The sequence below is a fragment of the Rattus norvegicus genome, chromosome 5 (genome assembly GCF_036323735.1).
Source record: "Rattus norvegicus strain BN/NHsdMcwi chromosome 5, GRCr8, whole genome shotgun sequence".
NCBI classification, from domain to species: Eukaryota; Metazoa; Chordata; class Mammalia; order Rodentia; family Muridae; genus Rattus; species Rattus norvegicus.
In genome coordinates this window covers 164,918,600-164,932,580 of record NC_086023.1, presented here as the reverse complement: position 1 = coordinate 164,932,580, position 13,981 = coordinate 164,918,600, and the positions used below count along the sequence as shown (strand labels likewise).

Below are 13,981 nucleotides of genomic sequence, written 5' to 3'. Positions count from 1 at the left end.
CCTTCATCCTTCTCTCCTTGTAACATACATAAATGTTAGGACAGGCGATGCAGCCGACAGCCCTGTGTGTCAGGTTTAGTTGTCTCATTTCCCGGTGTGGCATTTACTCTTCTGCCTTTCGTTTTATGTGCAAAGATCAGCGTATACCAAGTGAGAAGCACAGCAGTGGGGATTAGAGTCCACTTGTCCATCCTGGGAACGAGAGCCCTTAAGATTTGTGTTCTAACTGCTTTAAAAACAAACCAGTAAGACAGGTGAGAGGGCTGAGTGCTGAAGGCCTTTACTACCAAGCCCGACTGCCTGACTGTGGTCCAGGCGAGTCACGTGGTGGAAAAAGCACAGACCTTAACACGGTTGTCTTCTGTCCTCCACACTCTGTGGGCATGTCCTCCCCTCACCTACAACACACATACACACACATGGACACTCACACACACACATGCAGAGGCAGACACGTGCATGCATATATGTACATACAATTGAAAAGAATCTCTACAAAATAATGAACTTTTAAAAGCAAAAACATGATAGGACTTAGTTTGTTACAAGTATATTAGGTGTCAGCCAGGTTTGGCAGCTCAGATCTGTAATCTCAGTTACTTGGAAGCTGAGACAGAAGGACTGAGAAGTTTAAAGCTTGCCTAAGCTACAGCGTGAATTCAGAGCAGGCCTAAGTAACTTAGTGAGACCCTGTCTCGATAGAAGGCTGGGGGCGGTAGTTGAGTGTGAGGACTTACATGGTTAAGTGTGAGACTCCGAGTCTCTCTCCTCTGGCCCCCAAAGAAGGAAACACAAGGAGGCAGGAGAGACCTGCAAATTCCCTTTTGTTTATAATTTTGGTTTGAGGTTCAAGGGCAACTCTACAGGGGCCAGCCAAGTCCTCTGAGGACTTAATGTTAATTCCCACTCAGTCTCCAGCAAGCTCACTTCGCAGAATATCTGGCTACATCCCCTTTCTGCCTACATGGCTGGTCCTCACACCTTTTTAATCATCCTTTAAGTAAAACAAGGCTCTGTGCTGGGATGTAAAACCCATTTTTACAGCTACTAACCGTTCTTCACTCGGATCCCCCTTATCTCTTGGTTTCTGTTTTGCCTATGGATCGATTGATGCATCCTTATTCTGAAGAGTAAGCTCTTCAGTGGGCTCCTCTCCTTGGCAGCACTCTGTGCTTGAACATTTCCTTCCAAGTGCCGCTCTTCTTCCCAAGGTGCAGTGTCTTGGTAGAGTAATTTGGTGTACGTTGCTCTTTGTCAGCTGCTCTGCCGTGCTTCTGCACAGCTCATGTGTTGAGTTTGTGCTGACGACACACCTGGAAGCGATCGAAGAGCTCAGAATTCAGCTGAGTGGGGGGAGGCAGAGAGCCCCCAGCCTCTCCTTCCTCAGATGTTCTGATGTTTGTCTGGGTTTCTGTCCACAGGGCATTTGTGTACTTGAGCAACCTGCTGTATCCAGTGCCCCTGATTCACAGGGTGGCCATCGTCAGTGAGAAGGGGGAAGTGCGGGGCTTCCTTCGAGTGGCTGTGCAGGCCATTGCAGGTGAGTTAGAGAGAGCTGACCTTATCTAAATGAGAGCTGGGGTTCTTCCCCATAGGAGAAGCAGGCTAGGGGCTGGAGCAGTGGCTCAGCAGGTAAGAGCACTGACTGCTCTAACAGAAGACCCAGGTTCAATTCCCAGCACCCACATGGCAGCTCACAACTGTCTGTAACTCCAATTCCAGGAGATCCAACACCCTCACACAGACACACATGTAAGCGGAACACCAATGAACATAAAATAAAATTTAAAAAGAGAAGAAATCATAGAAAAAGCAGGCTAGGTTCTTGATGCAGGTGACACTTCAGTCACATACATGAGTGGTAGTGTGTTTGCTCAACTTGGGGAAGGCCTCCATTCTTTCCTTTCTATTAGCTTTATCCCACCGCCATCCCAGCTCTTTTTTTTTTTTTTTTTTTTTTTTTTTTTTGGTTCTTTTTTTTGGAGCTGGGGACCGAACCCAGGGCCTTGCGCTTCCTAGGCAAGCGCTCTACCACTGAGCTAAATCCCCAACCCCGCCATCCCAGCTCTTAAGTGTCATGATTTCACCTTAGTCTGGGACATTGCTGTTTTAGGACAGCTGGCGGGTAACATAAGTAAAATCTCAGATTGACTTTGTGAAAGTGATGAGCGGTTTAGACTGGCATAGTGGATTGTGTGGTTTGAAGCCGGGCCAACCCCATAGTAAGCCCCTCCTCCCACGTGTGCTTTCATTCACTGCTGGCTTTCTTTCTACTTAGCGGATGAAGAAGCTCCTGATTATGGCTCTGGAATTCGACAGTCAGGAACAGCTAAAATATCTTTTGATAATGAGTACTTTAATCAGGTAAGAAGTATTTGGGAAAGAAGGAGCGAACACCTTGAGGAGAGAAAAAGAAGTAATTGGTCTTATGAGCAAAGCGTGCACTGCTGGCACCCAATCCTCTGGTCTTCAACTCTAGCCATTCTAAGACGCTGGTTATACCACAGTTACTCAGTGAAATACGGATGTGTCTGCAGTTCCAAAGATGAAAATGCTTGAGCACACTGCCTTCTCTCAGACAATTCTTAGTCCATTTAAGGATTAACTTGCAAAAATAGTTTGTTGTACAAATAAAAATATTATTTTTGTACAAACAAAAGTCAGTCAGGAAATGGAGAGCAGGCCCTTACCTCGCCGTGCCTTACTTTCAGAGTGACTTCCCTTCAGCTGCAATGACTCGTTCTGGTCTGTCCTTGGAGGAGCTGAGGATTGTTGAGGGACAGGGCCAGAGTTCTGAAGTCATCAGTCCTCCAGAAGAAGTCAATCGAATGAATGACTTGGGTACGTAGACAGATGACTGTCATTGAGGAGATTCTCACTGGGAAAGCATTGGGTACCACAGACAAGCAAGATAATGGCTTTGGTCGACTAGAAACAGGAAGAACGCCCGCTCCTCCTCTTTATGTTACTTGAACCATGTGTCACTTAACTCTTCAGATTTGAAGTCGGGCACTCTGCTGGACGGGAAGATGGTGATGGAAGGATTTTCCGAAGAGATTGGTAACCACCTGAAACTGGGCAGTGCGTTCACTTTCCGAGTCACTGTGCTCCAGGCCAGTGGCATCCTGCCGGAGTATGCAGACATCTTTTGTCAGTTCAAGTAAGTCACCTATGGTAGTTAACTTCTCTGTTTCCATGGTAGAATACCCTGACGAAAAGCAGCCTGGCGAAGAAAGGTTTAATTTAGGCTACAGGTTCAGTGGGGCAGAGTCCATCATGCAGAAAAGGCATGGCGGTGTGAGCAGGAGATGGACTGGTCTCATTTTCATTCACAGGCAGGAAGCAGAGAGAGAGAACAGGAAGTGGGGTGGGGCTTCTAGGAATGAACGTCCCCAGCAGGGCTCTCCTCCTCCCGAACCTCCCAAACAGCTACCAACTCAGGACCAAGTGTCCATGCATGGGGACATTTCTCATTCAAAAAATACGCATTGCCCTTTCTCTGTGCCCATCTAGCAAGTTGTTAACTGCAGAGATGTCTGTCCTTCTTTCTGTAGAGTGCTTTACATGTGTGAAAGATGAAAGCTCTTGAGAGAGAAAACATGACAAGTCCCTGAAAGAGCACTTTGGTCACTCGAGATGAGACTAGTAGTCAAGCCCCATGCAGGAATTAGTCAGAGTCCCAGGAGTCTACACCACATCCCGCCAGAGCACTCTGCACTGTCTCTGTATTCCAGGAACGTGGTGTCTGATCCAGAGGAGCCTGCTAGTCTTCAGTGCTTTTCATGCTGAATGTCTTCTTAAAAAACCAGGCAAATTGTCTTCCCAACAGTTTTACATATTTAGCACTTTGGAAAAAGGAAACGTATATGATGTAAAGAAAAACCATCACTGTATGAAGTGTGTGGAGGAGATGCGGGTAGGCATGTAAGGTTACCAGTGCCACTGAGACGGTGGCTCAGGCCCACTTGTGCTCACGGGCACCTCTGGCAGATGTGGTATGTAAGGCCAGGAGAAGAAAAACTAGAGTGCGGGTGGTGGAACAAGAAGAGAAGGAAAGGTACAGGCATAATAATAATAAAAAAAAAAAAAAAAAAAGAGATACCAAGGGACTGGAGAAAAGGCGCAGTCATTAAGAACACTGCCTGCTCTGCCAAAGGACCTGGGTCCAATTACCAGGCACTTACCTAGGGGCACACAGCTATCTGTAACACAGTTCCAGAGACTGTGAGTCCCTCATCTGGCCTCTGTGGGCACAATGCACTTGCATATGGTACACCAATAAAATAGTAAAATGGGCTGGAGAAATGGCTTAGTAGTTAAGAGCACTGGCTGTTCTTCCAGAGGTCCTGAGTTCAATTCCCAGCAACCGCATGATGGCTCACAACCATCTGTAATGAGATCTGATGCCCTCTTCTGGTGTGTCTGAAGACAGCTACAGTGTCTTCACTGTATATATAATAAATAAGTAAATCTTTTAAAAAAAAGTAAATACAGTAAAATAATAAACACATAAGCAATTTTAAATGTGTGTATTTTTTAAAGAGTCCAGAAAAGATATTGCATAAGCCTGGAAGGCAGAGTGCACTGTACAGATCGCTAGTGATCTGGAGCACTCGGCAGAGCACTGTCACCCTCAGACCTGGAGAACTGATGTGAAAGTCAACAGCAAACTACGACACTTTCCTGCTATTCCAAATCTTTGGAATCTTGGGCACTGGAGTCTGGCTCGGTGGTTAAGAGCACTCACTGCTCTTGGAGAAGACCCCGGTTCGGATCTCAGCATCCACACGGTGCTTTACAACCTTAACTCCACCCCTTCTGAGCACCTGAGACACCAGGCATATATATGATACATATGCGTACATTTAGTACACATGCATAGGTTCAATCAGAACACTCATACACTTAAATCTAAACATTTTCTTTAAAAAAAAAATCTTCTTCATGCCGTTTAACCTTTTAGAGTGTCATCTGTGTGTCAAGCCCTGTGGGCAAACACTTGCCACCTGCTGGAGAAACAGGCACACAGTGGTGCATCACTGTCACTTTTGAGGAGAAGTAGGTCCCTGCTGCCATCAGAACATAAAACCATGAGGTTTATGTCAGGAGATTTCCTGGAAGAGATGGCTTTTGAGCATCTCTGGTCTAGATAGTAGACTCCTAGGCCAGTCTCCCAAGGGCAGTTTTACTGTTCTCGCAGAGGCTCAGATTTGCCAAGATTTCTGTATATAATAGGATTTTAATTTTAACAAAACAAATGAACAAAAACTTCTACAAAAGAACAATGCTTTATACTTTTTTTTCAGGGGACTTGGGTGGGTTTGGTTGATGTGGGGTCTTGGTGGAGCAGGTGTATTCATTTACCTTTTAGGTTTTTGGGGTAGGTTTGCTCTTTTTTTTTTTTTCCTTTTCTTTTTTTTTTTCGGAGCTGGGGACCAAACTAGGCAAGCGCTCTACCACTGAGCTAAATCCCCAAACCCAGGTTTGTTCTTTTGTGGGTTGGGGTTAGACTTTTTTTGGTTTTTGGGTTTGGGGTAGGTTTGTTCACTTGGGTTTTGGGTTGGAGGGGTAGTTGGCTTGTTTTAAAACAGGGATTCTCTGTGTATCCCTGGCTGCCTGGAACGTCTATGCAGACCTCAGTGGCCTTGAACTCTGCAATTCTCCTGCCCTCTCCTTCTTGAGTGCTCATATTACAGTTGTGTGCGCCACATCCTGCTACAGATGTGTTGACTTCTTTACCTTCTGTGAGTCATGCTTGTATATATGGCCACTTACATAAATAGGCAGGTTGGTTTAATTTTTCAGCTAGTTTTGAGTCTGAAGTACCCTCTGTATGGTATTGAGAATGCTAACACAGAAAGAGGTGATCATTTGGCTCAGTAAAAACAAACAAACAAACAAACAAATGTGCTTTGTTCTTAAGCTTCCAGCTTGAGTCCAAAGTGAGCTCTTAAACAGGTTCTGTCAGACACAGTAGCACACACTGTGTACTCCAGTGCTTAGAGGCAGGAGCAGATGGGTCTCTGTGAGTTTGGGGCCAGCTTGACCTTCATAATGAGACTCTTGAAACACAATGAGATTCTGATTAATTTTGATGCACTGTTCATCTGTCTATCTTTTTATTAAGCTTTTTGCATCGGCATGACGAAGCGTTCTCCACTGAACCCCTGAAGAACAACGGAAGAGGAAGTCCCCTGGGCTTTTACCATGTACAGAATGTGAGTAATGGGAACATTTTGCCACTTATCTCTCCGGTTTATGTACCCTGATATTTTGGCTAAGGGAGGATGATCGTGTGATGTATGAGCTGTTTGGTGTGCTTGAATAGGGGAGCTTTGCAGAGAGAATGAAGAGTAAAGATTGTGGCCAGGGCAGTAAGGTAGTCTGCAGAGGAGAGCAGCCAGGCTCTTACCAAATTATAGGGGCCCACTGAGTGTGTGCGTCTAGTGTCCCAGTCAAATGTTCCATTAGTTTAAATATGAATTTTTAAGGAATGTTTGTATCTTAGAAAAAAAGAAGCATGTTTACTGTAAGTTTTGATAAGTAACGTAGTATCCTGTAAAGTCTAAGATACTTAATTATTGTTTACAAGTACTGTAGAGATATAATACCTCTGTACCTAAGCTGAGATTGGGAGCCTTTCCCTCGTGTCTAATTTAACTATTCATGTCCCCTACAACTCTCTGAATGCGTGAAGCAAGGGCGTAGACTTTCCAACTTGCATGTAGAATTTCAGTCAAACTTCATTGATGAGTCATCTTGGGAGTGGGGAGATGGCTCAGCTGCTATAAGCCCTTCCTGACAGGCCTGTGACCTGAGTTCAGTCCTGAGGATCCACACGCTGTCTTCTCATCCCCACATGAGCACCAGAACACAAGCACCATGCACACAAATAAGTTAATTCAGCATCAAGCCAATGCCAGCGCCATCGCAACACAGTGCTTAGGAAAGACTTGTGTTGTCCTGGTTATGTTTTCTCTGCCGTCTCATCCTCACTTGCCCACCACAGACTGTCACAATCCCTGTGCCACAGCTGAGGGAACTCAGGCCCTCGCCTGGGTTACAAAGCTGGGAGAGGAAGGATAGGGCTTCAGCACAGTGAAGCGTGGCTTCCAACCATGCCTTGTGTTGGTCATCACTCATCACGTCCACTCTCTAGAGAGAGAGGCCCAGGCCAGGGTTGTAGAGTGCTCACCTCACATGCACATGTCCTAGGTTTGAACTCCAACAAAAACAAAAACTTTAATTATAGGAAGTCAGAATGGAAGGGACAATCAAAATAAAATTTAAAATAGAGCATGAACTGTGGGGCTAGAGAGACGGCTCTGTGGTTGATTGTGTCTCACTCTTGTAGAAGGCCTGACTTAGGTTCCCAGCCCATGTCTGTTGGCTCACGACTGTCTATAACTCCAGCTGCAAGGGATCCAAAACCCTCTTCTGGCCTCTGAGGACATTGACCCACTCACATGCACTTATCCCAAACATAAACATACACATGTACCTATAATTAAAATAAAATACGTATTTGATAAATACTGACCAGTCATTTAATAAGCATCTGACTCATAAAACCACAGAAGTCCCCAAGGAGCTTAGAATTCATGAGGGGAACTATAGATATAAAGTGTGGAGACATGAGAATGAGTCAGTACATTCAAAAGGGAACATTTTCTTTTCTTTTTTTTTTTTTTTTTTTTTTTTTTTTTGGTTCTTTTTTTCAGAGCTGGGGATCGAACCCAGGGCCTTGCGCTTCCTAGGCAAGCGCTCTACCACTGAGCTAAATCCCCAACCCCAGGGAACATTTTCTATATGGAAAGATTTTAAGTGGCTTTTTTGTATGAGGGAGAATGGTTATGTAGAAAGAGAGGTAGCAGAAATAAAAGATGAGGAAAAGAAAAGCGGGTGTCAGACTTGGCGTTGCCTCTGCTCATAGGCCACAGTCAACACATGTTCTTACCTCTTACCAATCACCTGGGCTTTGGAGGGAAAGCCTTTCTAGCAGATTCCTGGCCATTCCTCGGAGAAAGCAGGTAGAGAGAGCAACAGGCAAGTCTTGAAACAATGAGCAGAGGCAGAGGAAGGGCAATTCTGCTGCGCCACGGAGGGTCTAGAATGCAGAAGCTTGGTAAAGCGGCATTAGAATGAGGAGCAGAGGAAAAGCTGTCTTGTGCAGTCACGCGCCCAGCACATACAGGATACCTGACAGTGCTGACGGCTGCTAGAAGCACACACGTGTGCCTGCCTGTCCTATTCTTACCCTAACCTCACTGAACGTTCTTCTTACTAGATTGCAGTGGAGGTCACCGAGTCATTTGTGGACTACATCAAAACCAAACCCATCGTGTTTGAGGTCTTCGGGCATTACCAGCAGCACCCACTTCATCTGCAAGGACAAGAGCTTAACAGGTCTGCGTGAGACAAGCGAAGGCTTTGTTGTTGCTGCTCTGGTTTTTAGGTCCTTGCTTTCTGGAAAAGAACTCTTGAGGGATGCAGAATTGTCACTACTTGTTATAAGAAGAAAAGTTTATTAATAGAGTAGAAAGTTGGCACAGTAGAGCTAGAATGTGCGTGTAGTTGGTTCTGACAGCCTTCTTCATGAAGCAGAACTCAAAGTGGAGTCCTCACAGCTAATGAGATCAGTGATATAACTTCTGTTTGTTCTTGTTTTTGAGACAGGGTCTCTTTATGTAGCCCAGGCTGTCTTGCAACTCACTATGGAAGACCAGGCTATCCTCAAACTTAGAGATCTGTCTGCCTCTGCCCCTGCCCCTGCCCCTGCCCCTGCCCCTGCCCCTGCCCCTGCCCCTGCCCCTGCCCCTGCCCCTGCCCCTGCCCCTGCCCCTGCCCCTGCCCCTGCCCCTGCCCCTGCCCCTGCCCCTGCCCCTGCCCCTGCCCCTGCCCCTGCCCCTGCCAGGCTATCCTCAAACTTAGAGATCTCTCTGCCTCTGCCTCTGCCTCTGCCTCTGCCTCTGCCTCTGCCTCTGCCTCTGCCTCTGCCTCTGCCTCTGCCCCTGCCCCTGCCCCTGCCCCTGCCAGGCTATCCTCAAACTTAGAGATCTCTCTGCCTCTGCCACTGCCTCTGCCTTTGCCTCTGCCTCTGCCTCTGCCCCTGCCCCTACCCCTGCCCCTGCCCCTGCCCCTGCCCCTGCCCCTGCCCCTGCCCCTGCCCCTGCCCCTGCCCCTGCCAGTGAGTGCTGAATTAAAGGTGTGAGCCACCATGCCTTTTATTGGTGGTAATGGCAGCACCAGTTGAAATTTAGAGGAGGACTTTTATCAAAATGTGTTGGCCTCTGTGTGGGATTGTGTTGGGTATCCCTTTTCCTAAGAAGATTTAAACAGTGGAATGCTAAGGGGTGGAGGGCAGGGGCATGCCTCTGATTCCAGCCCTGGAAGCAGAGGTGGGCCGATCTCTGTGAGTTCGAGGCAAGCCTGGAAAAAAAAAAGGCAAAAACCCCCAAAGATTTAAACATTTTAAGCTTGCCATTATTTTTGACACTTAACTCTTTTCAGTCCTAAGGATGTTTTCCTTTTCTCTTTGCAGTCCACCTCAGCCATCTCGAAGATTCTTCCCCCCACCCATGCCACTCTCCAGACCAGGTGAGCAGCAGCTGTGCTCTCTCTTGTGCACACATCTATTCTGAACAATTTCCAGACGAGAAGAGAATCCCACCCGAATTCCTTCTCTCTCTGTCCTTGCGTCCTGCTCCTCTTGTGTATTTCTAACAGGAGCAAGAGTGCTTGGCCCAGATCTGAGAAGTCAGAAATAATTAGGCTCTGTCTCTCTGCTCTTCTCATTCAGACTTTAATAATCTCCCCTCCTTCTTAAATCTCTCTGCTTTATATGTGATTACTTCTGTCAGTCATAGCAGTCCTTTGCGTATTAAATTTATTCTGCGTGTTAAGCTTTATTGTGGAACCTTATTTTTGATTGACAGATAATAGTTGTCCATACTCAGGATAAGGGATGATGTGTTTGTAGCTGTATTCTTAGAGGCACCCACATATCTCAGTATAACTAGCATGTCCATACCTTAAGCATGACTCATTCGTTTGTGGCACATATAGTCAAGTTCCTTCCCTGTAGCACATAGATACCCTCTTATGCAAGAGAGCATCAGAATTTGTTTCTCTTCCTTGAGCTTGTTTTCACTTTTCTTTATTTTTGTTCTTTTTCCTTACTGACCACTTTCCAAACCCCACCCTTGCCCCATGCTCATTCTCCTTCCTGTCTATGTCCCATCCCCATCGGCCTTCAGACCATGAAAGAAAGATTGAGCTGATGCAGTTTCTCATGGCTGGCTATGTGAATGTGCATGTGTTGGATGCATTCTCTGAGCACGCCAATGTGCTTGCTTCCTCTGCTGTTGCCACCTTCCAGAATGAGGCCGATTCATTGCCGCCTTTTCTCTTTCCGCCAGTTCCCAGCTTCCAGCAGGAAAGGGTACCCAGACACCATGGTTAGTAGCTAAACTAGATCTTCGTTAGATGTAGACCCGGCCTCCATGAAGCACTGACGTCTCTGTCCCCGAGTTACTGTAGAGCTCTCGCATTGTCAGGACCACGTCACAGTCCCTCCAGGAGTCAGGGAGTCCCTTACCTCCGTCTCTTTCACATTGCTCTGAGGATGCGACGCCCTGGCTTTCCCCCTGAGACAAGGTCTCTAGCCCAGGCTAGCCTTGAACTACTTTTATAGCTGCGGATGGTCTTGAACTTCTGACCTACAAGTCCCATCTTACCTGCACATGTGTGTACCTCATACCCAGTTTACAGAGCGCTAGGGGTTAAACCTAGAGCTCACCTGTCCTAGCAAGCGTGCTGTCTACTTAGCCAGCGTCACCCCTCCTGACACTTTTCTTTTATCTTTATTAACTTGAGTATTTCTTATTTACATTTCGACCTCCTGACACTTTTGTTTGTATTTTTGCAATAGTATTTCATATTTTGATTTTTTTAAACTAATAGTTGGTTTTTATTAGTAGCATTATGAATCAAACCCTGGGCCTTGTGCCTGTTAGACAATCATTTTAGCACTGAGCTGTGTTCCTCCCCACCTCCTCTCTTCTATCTTCCCCTCCCCTCTCTTTCCTGAGCACTTAGGGTTTGCTTATGTTGATGACTGCCAGAGCGGAAGCAGCTTCCTTATTAGCAGCCCCAGCATTGTGAAGCTCAGCTGGGCGACTGCTGCCAGTGGGCTGTTCATTTGAGGAGCTCCGTGACTGCTAAAGCCCCTCATAGATGCCATGTGCTGGGTCTTCACAGTACTTTTCAAAGTAGTAGACTGAATATTATGATCCGCATTTTACCAGTTGAGGAGAGACTCACAGAGTAAGCAGCTTAACCGCAGACACATAGCTTTAGTATTGTCAGGACTGTGGGACTTAAATCTGAAAACAATGCACAACAGAAGGCTACTTTCAGATTCTCGTATTTATAGATCAGACTAATGGCCTCAGATCCGCCTGCAGAGTACAAGCATTGGAGAATTCCAGGTCCCACCCACAGACACACAGACATTATGATTTGATTCTCTGGGGTATAACCCTCGATTTGACCATCTTTAAAATCTTGGTGATTCTTAGATATGGGGAGGTCTGGGAGCTGTGGGTTGGCAGACAGCCCTAGTGACATGCCCTGGTGTTTCCCAAGCATCATCTTCCCAATATGGTCGTGATGTGATACCATGCCCCAGATGGGAAACTCTGGAAAGCAAAGGATTTCTAATGATCTGTAAAGCACATTTATTTTATATAAAAGCCTCTTTTCTCATGTTTAGAAACAGTGTTTTGAGACAGAGGACCTTAGTGCTCTGATTTAGACCCTGACACACTTAGTGTTGAACTTTCTCCTCTCAGAGATTGACATTAAAGATGCTTATATTTTTGCTGAGTAAACCAGGAATAGATTTTTGACTTGTTATAAAATGTTTTTAAAGTTCCAGCCACTAAGTTAAACACCATGAACAAAACCAGCCTTGGGCAAAGCATGAGCAAGTACGACCTTCTGGTTTGGTTTGAGATCAGTGAACTGGAGCCTACTGGAGAGTAAGTCCAATTTTGAATACATTTCAATCAAGTGTTCAGGTTAGAGATAGAGCGCTGAGCCTGCTTGGGTTCCTGCATCCTTGTCTTGTCAAGTTCCTCTTCAGGATTGAATTGGTGCCTTGCTATACTTCTCTCCGATGAGGCGTTCGCCAGAGGCCACCTGGTGGGTTGATTAGCAACAGCAATATGGTGGGTGCCCGTGCCCTTGGTTGTGAGGGAAGACTCCAGCGTGGTGGTTCTGTTAGGATTGGGGCACAGGTTGTAAGGACATGCCTCAGGTTCCCACGGAGGTCACTGGGGGCTGAGGAGAGGGGGCAGCGGATCTGGGCACCTGCTGCCAAGTCTGGCAGTCCGATTTGATCCCTGGGACATACACGGTGGAAGGTGAGAACTTCAGTTGTCCTTCTCCCTCCACACATGTGCCATGGTAGTGTCGTGAGCACGCGCACACACACACAAGCACACACACACACAAGCACAGACACACACATGCACACACAAGCACACACACCACACACACATGCACACACACAAATGAATAAATAATGCAATATTTTGAAATTAGAATACTAATCTCAATGAGGTCAGTGGATTAAGATTTTGTTTTATTTTATAAAAATTAATCCCTGAATTAAAATTTTCCACCTTGCCACTATTTGAGACCACCACGACATTGTAGGAAATTGTGTAGTACCTTTGGCCTGTACCTGTGTAAAACGCTCCAGATACCCCTGAAAAAGAGCCACTCTCCTAAATTACCAGGGTCCACATAAGATTCCTGTCTCCATGAGCTGTGTTAGAGTAAATAATGAATGCAGTCATTGCTTATCGTTGTATCTGAAATGCCTTGTGAAAAACATAAAAGATGGGGTTGGGGATTTAGCTCAGTGGTAGAGCGCTTGCCTAGGAAGCGCAAGGCCCTGGGTTCGGTCCCCAGCTCCAAAAAAAAGAAAAAAGAAAAAAAAACAAAAAAACAAAAAAAACCAAAAACCACAAGAGAATCTACTCTTGAAACAGCCAAGCAGGTACCATTAGCCCAGGTTGTACATCAGTTAGCCCTCGTTAGAGAGTAACTGTACTGCAGTGTTCCTATGTATCCTGCAGTGAGACACCATCAGTGATGATCAGCACCATTAACCGTTAGTGTCTGCTCTGCTTAGGACCCCGTGTCAAATAGAGCTCTGTAGCTGCTCAGTTGACAGTCGTCTGAAGAAGGTGACTTACCACAGGCAGATCTGCAATGTTATCGTAGCTTCCATTATGAAGAAGTTGTTAATTGTGGTTTCTACTAAAGTAATTGCCTTCTGTAGCTTTAGAGTTAGAACTGGAAATTACCTATTTCTTATTCCACTCGGTGCTGTGACAGTTATTCATTATTTACTGGATTATTATGCAGTGGACAGAGATGGAACAGAGAAGTCACCATCTTTCCACACTCCAGGCAGGCAGGGACGCTGAGACAGATCCGTGCAGGTGGCTCTGTGATGACGTGCCGTACCGGGCCAGACATGGAGCAGAGCGTAGAACAGATTCCCCTTGGCTACAACCTAGGACGACTTGGCAGGTGAAGCAGTCCTAACTTCTGTCTTCTGTGTTTTTATTTTTATAGGTATATTCCAGCTGTGGTTGACCATACAGCAGGCTTGCCCTGCCAGGGGACATTTTTGCTGCACCAGGTATTGATGTCTGAGACAGAACAATAGATTTCTCAGTTTTTCATCTCTGTTTGGAGAGGGGATGTGGGAGGACATTTTTGTTTTGTCTCTTTTTTTAAAATCAGGGTAAAAAAATACCTGGGAATTGAAGAATTGAATACAAAACATCAAATACTGTTTCTATTTGTATTAGAGTTTTGTGGAGTAACAACTTAGAATCAATCTCTCTCTTTCTCTCTCTCTCTCCCTCTCTCTCTCTCCCTTTCCCTCTCCCTTTTCCTCTCT

At 45.9% G+C, this 13,981-nt stretch overlaps 1 protein-coding gene across 23 annotated transcripts in view; it reads left to right on the top strand.

Annotated features, from left to right (window-relative positions):
- Kif1b (kinesin family member 1B) overlaps positions 1-13,981 on the top strand; it is a 135,071-nt gene that overhangs the window by 93,268 nt on the left and 27,822 nt on the right. For all 23 annotated transcript variants that reach the window (XM_039109181.2, XM_039109177.2, XM_039109175.2 and 20 more), the window contains 9 exon segments: positions 1,422-1,540; positions 2,279-2,364; positions 2,712-2,841; positions 2,998-3,160; positions 6,128-6,218; positions 8,288-8,406; positions 9,542-9,597; positions 11,933-12,041; positions 13,651-13,717. In XM_039109181.2, the coding sequence (XP_038965109.1) occupies positions 1,422-1,540; positions 2,279-2,364; positions 2,712-2,841; positions 2,998-3,160; positions 6,128-6,218; positions 8,288-8,406; positions 9,542-9,597; positions 11,933-12,041; positions 13,651-13,717 (940 nt within the window).